Source organism: Carassius gibelio, chromosome B24, assembly GCF_023724105.1.
Source record: "Carassius gibelio isolate Cgi1373 ecotype wild population from Czech Republic chromosome B24, carGib1.2-hapl.c, whole genome shotgun sequence".
Taxonomy (NCBI): domain Eukaryota; kingdom Metazoa; phylum Chordata; class Actinopteri; order Cypriniformes; family Cyprinidae; genus Carassius; species Carassius gibelio.
In genome coordinates, this window is record NC_068419.1 from 282,294 (window position 1) to 291,876 (window position 9,583).

A 9,583-nucleotide genomic window follows, 5' to 3' on the forward strand; every position below is an offset into this window, starting at 1 on the left:
GATACAGCAGCATCTAATTACCCTGAGCGAGAGAGAGCGAGCGAGAGAGAGCGAGCGAGCGAGAGCGAGAGTGTGTGTCAGGAGCGTCATGAGATAAGACGACTACGCTGAAGAGGATGAGAGGAAAGTGGAATTTTTTTTTAATTTAAATTACAAAAGAATGCTTTCTACCAGCAATTTAATTATCTTTCGGAGACACAGTCAAAAGACACAGGCTTATTAAAAAGCTATTTCACTGACATCCTCAAAGAGCTCTAACCACTGAGACTCTAAACACTCATGAATTCCACTGAAGCCATTAAAGAGTAGCTTTAGGCTAAAAGGAGACAGGGCCGTTTTGATGTTTTTACTCTTGTGGAGGCCGAGGAAAAGCCAGTGAAGGAAAGGGAGGGAGGGAGGAGAGAGAGAGAGAGAGAGAGAGAGAGAGAGAGAGAGGGAGAGAGAGAGAGAGAGAGAGAGAGAGGGAGAGAGAGAGAGAGAGCGAGAGAGAGAGATCGGAGGAAGAGAGCAGCGTGTTCATGATAAACAGCTCATTGTCACGTGTGTCACTTGCACTTGGGAGACATACGGGTTGAAACTACGGCTATGCTGACACACACACACAAAAATATCTTCTTCATCAGTACTTTTGCCTTGTACATAATTATTGCCATTAGAGTATGTATTAGAGAATATATATATATATATATATATATATAAAATTTTACTTTAGTTATATTAATATTATTATCTTTATTTTTCTTACCCCATTGGCAAATCAATCATTTATTTTTTTAAGCAAATAAATGATAAAAATCTATTTTTTTTAGTTAGGTTACGTAAAAAAAAAAGAAAAGAAAAAAATAATATATATATATATATATATATATATATATATATATATATATATATATAATTTTTATTTATAATATTAACAATATAATTAATGTGTTAAATTAAAATACACATTAAATTACTTATTATTATTACTATTTTTACGTAGCTTTTGATTTGCTTTTTCATGTATTTTGTTCTAGAAAAGTTTGCCAAGTCTGACTATTTTTCATTTGTGTGCCCTCCTCTAGAATCATTACCTAGTTTGAGCATTAAACAGCTAGAACTATTTCTCTAATAGTGACTGGACTAATAGTGATGATGATGAGGCGAATGTACCATCATTTATATCCGAAACAGGAGATGCAGACATGTGGGAACATACACACCTTGCTCCAGTTGGCTCTCTTCAGCTGCACCTCAGGTTTGTAGTCTTTCTTAGGCTGGAGGCCGAAGGGCAGCTGAGGAACAGCAGGCGCCCATCCACCAAACCCACCCGGAGGGGGCGGTGGCATCCCAGGACCGCCCATCGGAGGAGGTGGAGGAGGCATACCGGGCATTCCAGGTGGAGGAGGCGGAGGAGGCGGCATACCAGGTGCTCCAGGTAAAGGAGGAGGAGGAGGAGGCATTCCAGGTGCACCCGGTAAAGGTGGAGGAGGTGGCGGCATATTGGCTGCCCCGGGAAGAGGTGGAGGCGGAGGGGGAGGTGGCATACCAGGTGCTCCGGGTAAAGGAGGCGGTGGAGGGGGCGGAGCCAGGCCAAGTGCTCCGGGCAGAGGAGGCGGCGGTGGTGGCGGGGGCATAGCTGTTTGTCCCGGTGGAGGAGGAGGTGGGAGGCTAGCTCCACCAGGACAAGGCGGAGGTGGCACAGAGGAAGCTGACTGGCTGGGGGGCGGAGCCACAGGCACAGGCACGGTCACAGTGATGACCTTCGCTTTGGCTTCTTTGAGATCTTTAGAGAGCTTCTCAATCTGACAAACAGAAGAAACACAGAGGTGTACAAACTTTGATTTAATTTCACTTCAAACAATACAGTGGAAGTCCGTTTTTGCCACGGAATAAAAAAATAAAAAAAAACGTAAAAGTTATTTAACTAACTTTTTAATCTACAAATTCTGAATTTTTTTCAGAATTGTAAGAAATAAATTAAGATTTGCAAAAAACTTTCAATATAAACTTGTAATCCTGGAAAAAATAAAAAAATATTCGCAAAACAAACTAAGAATTGCAAAATGAAAATTTTGAAAAAGGACTTGTTTATATCTCACAATTCTGGGCCCGGTTCCCCAAAACGTTCTTATCGCCAAGTAGTTCTTAACCAATACCTTAACCTCTCTTTTAACCTTATGGCATGATTCCCGACACGTTCGTACGCTAAGTATATCTTCTGTAAGTCACACTTTCGTAAGGTTGGCGTTGTTTGAGCTCAATACGCTAGTCTCCGCCACTGTGAAGCAGTCTTTAGAAATCAGTGCAGCGCAGTACAAGTCAAACCAGGTATGTTGACAATATTGTGGCTCAACAATGATTTTATGTTTCATTTTAAGACTCATAATAAATTATGTTCGCAATGGATACAAAGTTGACTTTATGTGGTATCAGACCTAATATGGTGGTAATTAGCCTAGGCTTTTTCGTAATGTAATTCAAGCGAATTGGCAATCACATTTTGATAATTAAAATCTGGCAAACAATTTGGCTCTAAATGGCAAAGATCTATAAATGGGTAAGCATGGCGGTGTCCAGTTCCAGCGTGTCCTTGTATTGAATCAAAGACGGCGCCGGATGCGGAGCCGTTTAGTCCATTTAAATTTTTTTATTCGGCAAAACTTAAGCACTTTTGACATTTTGCCTGGCGTGGCTATATATATATATATATATATATATATATATATATATATATATATATATATATATATATATATATATAAAAAAAATTGCCTCCAAAAGACAGCTCATTATGGAGCTGCTGGACCTTCTCAGACCTTTTTGTTTCTCTGTTCATTTTAGATAGGTTGCTTTTTATTGAAAACATTAACCAATGGCAATCAATACCGCATTAAACAGAAGTAACTGCAGCTGCTTGCCAATCAATTATGATTGTAGTACCTTACCATTAATATAAAAGTGTAATACATAATTTTTTTTAGAAGTAGTTAAACCCATATCAAGTAGCGGCACAAGTGGCAAAATGGGATAAGGAGGATGGAAGATTAGCGAGGGATACCCGGTTCGTCTAACCGTCACAACATATCGTGTGAACATTTTACTGACCATTTGATAATTTAATTTATAATCTATATTCTACTGATAACTTATCAGAATATCAAAATAAATGTTACTGTAATGATTTGAGGAATGTTTCATTTGCATAGAACGTGTTGTCTTTCTTAACGCTGTATTGCACCTTCGTGTGAAGTGGAAAATCGATTCATGAGCAATCGATGCCAACTAATTCAGCACCTTCGCTCGGGACAGCGCTCTTGTAATGTGAGTGAGCGTTATGAGCCCTGACTTTGTCTCAGATTCAGTTCACATTTCACAATTCTTTTTTTCTATCACAAAATAAAAATGCAATTGCAACTTTTCATTACTTGTGTGGTTTCTGCATAAAATGTAAAAATCTAGTTAACTGATGGAGGGAGAGAGACAGACGGACAGAAGACGATCCGGCAAGAGTTTGAGGGTATGTCTAAATTCATGTCTAATTAGCAGCATGATTTATTTACCCAGAACTTGGCAGAACTCATAAAAAAGTGACCAGCCTCCTAATGTCACATCGGAGAAAGAGAGAGAATCTGAAGTAGTTCAGGGGGTTCTAGCTGAAGCTTGTTTAACTGTAGGTGATGAGTTGGTTGAGTTCAGCAACTTCTCTCAGACTATAAATATATATACGTGGATGGACATATGAAGCGTCCAAACATCTGAACTTCTGCTGACGGCTGCGCTTCATCACTTTCCACTGTAATTATCTGAAGCTCGTCTGTGTTGTGTTTGTTAGATAATAAATAAACATCATTACTGTCCTTCCTCTTCTATTTATATCTCTCCTTCTCTCACATTTGTTAACTCTCTTCTCTGTTCATATTTCTCTCAGAAACACAGTCTGGTCAACTTTGTAGTTTATTCTGCTGGAGAACTGCCCATTAATATATAGAAGAGCAGAGAGTCTGATTCGGATGCATTATTGTAAAATGTGTGCTAAATTAGGTTTTAGATTATTAAAACACAAAAATAACAAGATCCTACCTAAGATTATATTTTGTTTCCGGTTTTTGATGAGTATAATAATACATTTTTGTATGGTTACATTTTTTTATACATTAAAGTGGTTTTTTTTTTGTCAGTTATTGTTTATTGAACTTTTTGTCATCTGATCATCGTCTTGTCTTAGGCATAGTTTTCGTTTTCGTAACACTATAATGTAGTACATGTGGTGTTCTAATTCTAAAACAAAAAATGCCAATTTGACAAACAATTCTGGTAATTACCATCACAAAATCAGTCATTTTCATAACAAAAATCACATACACACAGAAAAACGTGAAATCCTGATGAGACTGTAAAATAATGTATAAATAAAAATGATGAATCCCTTTCATACAGTATTGTTCAAAATAATAGCAGTACAATATGACTAACCAGAATAATCAAGGTTTTTAATATATTTTTTATTGCTACGTGGCAAACAAGTTACCAGTAGGTTCAGTAGATTCTCAGAAAACAAACAAGACCCAGCATTCATGATATGCCCGCTCTTAAGGCTGTGCAATTGGGCAATTAGTTGAAAGGGGTGTGTTCAAAAAAATAGCAGTGTCTACCTTTGACTGTACAAACTCAAAACTATTTTGTACTAACATTTTTTTTTTCTGGGATTTAGCAATCCTGTGAATCACTAAACTAATATTTAGTTGTATGACCACAGTTTTTTAAAACTGCTTGACATCTGTGTGGCATGGAGTCAACCAACTTGTGGCACCTCTCAGCTGTTATTCCACTCCATGATTCTTTAACAACATTCCACAATTCATTCACATTTCTTGGTTTTGCTTCAGAAACAGCATTTTTGATATCACCCCACAAGTTCTCAATTGGATTAAGGTCTGGAGATTGGGCTGGCCACTCCATAACATTAATTGTGTTGGTTTGGAACCAAGACTTTGCCCGTTTACTAGTGTGTTTTGGGTCATTGTCTTGTTGAAACAACCATTTCAAGGGCATGTCCTCTTCAGCATAGGGCAACATGACCTCTTCAAGTATTTTAACATATGCAAACTGATCCATGATCCCTGGTATGCGATAAATAGGCCCAACACCATAGTAGGAGAAACATGCCCATATCATGATGCTTGCACCTCCATGCTTCACTGTCTTCACTGTGTACTGTGGCTTGAATTCAGAGTTTGGGGGTCGTCTCACTGCCTGTGGCCCTTGGACCCAAAAAGAACAATTTTACTCTCATCAGTCCACAAAATGTTCCTCCATTTCTCTTTAGGCCAGTTGATGTTTTCTTTGGCAAATTGTAACCTCTTCTGCACATGCCTTTTTTTTAACAGAGGGACTTTGCGGGGGATTCTTGAAAATAGATTAGCTTCACACAGACGTCTTCTAACTGTCACAGTACTTACAGGTAACTCCAGACTGTCTTTGATCATCCTGGAGGTGATCATTGGCTGAGCCTTTGCCATTCTGGTTATTCTTCTATCCATTTTGATGGTTGTCTTCCGTTTTCTTCCACGTCTCTCTGGTTTTGCTCTCCATTTTAAGGCATTGGAGATCATTTTAGCTGAACAGCCTATCATTTTTTGCACCTCTTTATAGGTTTTCCCCTCTCTAATCAACTTTTTAATCAAAGTACGCTGTTCTTCTGAACAATGTCTTGAACGACCCATTTTCCTCAGCTTTCAAATGCATGTTCAACAAGTGTTGGCTTCATCCTTAAATAGGGGCCACCTGATTCACACCGGTTTCTTCACAAAATTGATGACCTCAGTGATTGAATGCCACACTGCTATTTTTTTGAACACACCCCTTTCAACTAATTCAACTAATTGCCCAATTGCACAGCCTTAAGAGCGTGCATATCATGAATGCTGGGTCTCATTTGTTTTCTGAGAATCTACTGAACCTACTGGTAACTTGTTTGCCACGTAGCAATAAAAAAAATATACGAAAAACCTTGATTATTCTGGTTAGTCACATTGTACTGCTATTATTTTGAACAATACTGTATACTGTGATGAAGTGTTCCCACAATTAATATTACACAGTAACTACAGAAAAATGGTTAATGCTGTTGGAAAGTCAGAAAAATGCTACCGTGGACTTCTTTCTTTTGCTTTTAAAGCAACTGTGACAGCAAAAAATCTAACTGTATTTGTAAAATATTTATAAAACTTATGTTAAATGTATTTGCTGTAGTTTATTTCCGCTTCTGAAAATCCCAGAAATTTGAAAAGTCCATTGTTTTTAAAAACATTTAAACAAACAGGAAGTTCCGCACTAAACTCACACCACTGGTTGACCAAAAGTTATGTTGGTCTGTTTAACCAAAGCTGGTAATAGAGAGATGACATCACTTCCTGTCGGTGTACCTTCTCTTTCAGTTGGCTGATCTCTGACTGCAGGCCCTGGTTCTCTTTCTCCTGCTCGTTCTTCTCTTTCCCCAGCGTCTCTTTCTCAGTGCTCAGCTCCAGAACCTTCTGCTCGTAATCGGCCTCCATCTTCTTCAGCTCCACCTGCAGCTCGTGACGGGCCGTCAACTCTGCGTCCAGCTACACAACAACACACATCTCAATTAAACACCAGGATGTGTCTAAATCTCACAAAACACACCTTTATGACAAATTAAAGTTAAAGCGATTCCCCTCACCAAGTCTACAGTTATTTGATTAAATTTACAGTAAAACAGTAATACTGTATTACAATTCAAAATAACAGTTGTCTGTGTAAATATATTGTAAATTGTAATTTATTCCTATGATCAAAGCTCAATTTTCAGTATCATTACTCCAGTGCCACACGATCCTTCAGAAATCATTCTAATATACTGATCTGCTGCTCAAAACATTTTCTTGTATATATTGTGTTATTAATAAACTCTCAGGTGACCCATGTGTAGACTGTGACCCTCAGTTTATCACTGTGAAGGTGGTTTGTTGTTGCCAGCGTGGACGACTCCGAGGACGGATTCAAGAACAAATCTGAGCCGAAACGGAGTCTCTGTGGGTTTTAGTATTCACCACACACACTTCCACAAAATCTGTCCTTCTGCCTCACACAGACAGACATTGACAATTTCCGGTGACATTGATGGCGAGTCAAGACATGCAATTACGTGACAGCAGCGGAAATGGAAGGGTCATATGCACACGCACACGCACACACACACTTTCTCTATGTGTTAATAATGAGAGTCGTTTGCTGTCGCTCTTCTGACGACACACTGCTATTACTCTAAATTAGAAAGGGAAGGAGGGGGGAGAGAGAGGAAGTGTAAACACTCGCCTGACAAGCCCCATAGGACACACACTCACGCAAAAGCATAAGTGAAGCAGGGAGTATTGCAGTGTTTACTCTATTTAAGCTGGGACAGAGAAAAACACACACAGAGAAGAGTAAATCTCAGGAAACCTGTCAAGAATGTGCCATGGTCACATTGCATTCCCAAAAACGTAAAAAAAAAAATTCGTTTTTTAAAAGATTCACTTATTTATAAGAGATTTAAACTATATTTTGTATTTGTACTGTCTTTTAGCTTATAAAAACAGTGCAGTACAATAATATATGCATAAAATGTATCAACATTTAAACCAAATACATATTAGTGCTGTCAAAATTAGCGTTAACGCAGGCGAATATTATTATAATTATTCAGTTTAATTAACGCAGTGGTGAAGCTAGAGTTGGCCACCCCACTCACAACTGCTGCTTCCGTCTCTTTTTTTAATTACAGTAATGAAAGTGAAACAGTTTTGTATCGAGAAAATACATCTGTAACGTTTTTACATGATCTTTACATAAATTGTTCATTTATGAAATTCTAATACAGTAAGAAAACACTGCATTACAGTAATGAGAACGGAATAAGAATCATTAGCTGGTTGCAAAAAAATGTATTAAAGCAGAACATTATGATGAATTATGGTAATGATAATTTTAAGGTCAAATTTGTGTTGTGTTAATAAAAATCTCATGGACAATAATGTCATGTGAATAAAACATGTAACTTTTTAGCTGTAACGTTTATACATCATGGCAGATTTTTAGCTGCACTGCATTGAAATTTGGTGATAATTAAAATTAGTAACAAAAAATTACATAAGCGATTTTTAATTGTAATACAGTAGGAAAACACTATTACAGTAATGAGAATCTAATTTAAGTGACACAAAAACAGAAAGTAAAACAAAAGGATGCATCATGGTAATGAGAACTTGAGGGTTCATTTTGCTTAATTGTCATGGAAATAATGTCAATGCAAGTAAATAAATAACTGTAATAATAATAATAATAATAATACTGTAATAAACTGTAATAATAAAGAGAAACTGAAAATAAGCATTTTCTTTCTGTCTTCCTTTTTTTTGAGTTGGGAGTGAAATATGACCCGGATATGTTTTATTTTTTTTATTTTTTTTTAAGAAACCCAACCAAGATGCACACACAGACAAGAGTACATGCATTCAGATAAAGCCACACAAACACACACACACACACACACACACATACAGGGTAATTGTAAACTGTATTTGGTGAGTTTGGAGGGAAGCTGTCAGGAAGAGACAGGAAATCTCTGTTCTGCTCATCTCACCTCCCAAATTACACATCTGTCGACTGACAGGCGCACTGAGACAGCGGGGGGCGTCTGGGAGCAGCGGCTGCGTGTGTGTGTGTGTGTGTGTGTGTGTGTGTAGCAGTAAATCTGCTGTTGTTGATCAATATTGGATGCCCATTCAATGCATTTCAGTAGACAATGATTTAGTTTAAATCTGTGTGTCATTCATCCAGTCTCAAGAGTGTGTTTGTCTGTGTCAATACCTTCTTTTCCAGCTCTGTGGCCTTAGCTTCACTGATTTCCACTTTGGTTTTATCAACCATGTTATCTAGAGAGAAAGAGAGACAGGCAGCGAGTGAATAGACAGTTTATGAGGGGTGTGTGTGTGTGTGTGTAAAGTGTCCTTCACTCGACGAGTCTCTTTTCCTCCTGTGATTCGTGCTCTGATTACTGAACGATCTAATTAAAATCTGCTGCTCACTTTGTCCCATCTCACACTCGCGCTAAAAAGAGAAACCCAAAAGCGCCTTTGAAATCACCACACAAAGGGCAGCATTCATTTATACATCTAAAGCTCGTGGAAAACTCTTCTGTGTCTGTTCTCAAACCCTAAAGTCTCTCTGAACTCCAGATCAATATCACTGCAATGTGTGGCATTACAACCCAAAACGAGTCTCAGGAAAGCGAGCAAACTTAATTTAACTGGTGAGTCAGACAGCGAGAGGGTCAGCGCTGACGTCAGCAGCCAATGGGAGGGGTTCTAGTGAGATATGATAATGAGGTCACAGGTGGCAGAGAGAAAGGAAGTACGCATTGGTCTCGGACAAATACGACATGCTAATGACAAAATGAGCTTATTTGGACTGAATCCTAAAGAGCTTGTTTGTGAGCACTCTCAATGTCCTCTGGATTTTTCTGGAAGGGATTTGAGATGTTCTGATGTTTCGTGGGAGATTCTGAACGCTAAATGTGGCATTACGGTGTCTAGTGTTT

The 9,583-nt window shown here is 38.2% G+C and overlaps 1 protein-coding gene across 1 annotated transcript in view; it reads right to left on the reverse strand.

Moving 5' to 3' along the window:
- Positions 1-1,139: 1,139 nt before the first annotated feature.
- LOC128013637 (protein diaphanous homolog 1-like) overlaps positions 1,140-9,583 on the reverse strand; it is a 19,345-nt gene continuing 10,901 nt past the window's right edge. Inside the window, exons 12-14 of the mRNA XM_052596752.1 lie at positions 8,854-8,918; positions 6,408-6,587; positions 1,140-1,784 (exon numbers count right to left, since the gene is read on the reverse strand). Coding sequence (XP_052452712.1) covers positions 1,155-1,784; positions 6,408-6,587; positions 8,854-8,918 — 875 coding nt within the window. The 3' untranslated portion in view covers positions 1,140-1,154. The remainder of the gene's footprint in view (positions 1,785-6,407; positions 6,588-8,853; positions 8,919-9,583) is intronic.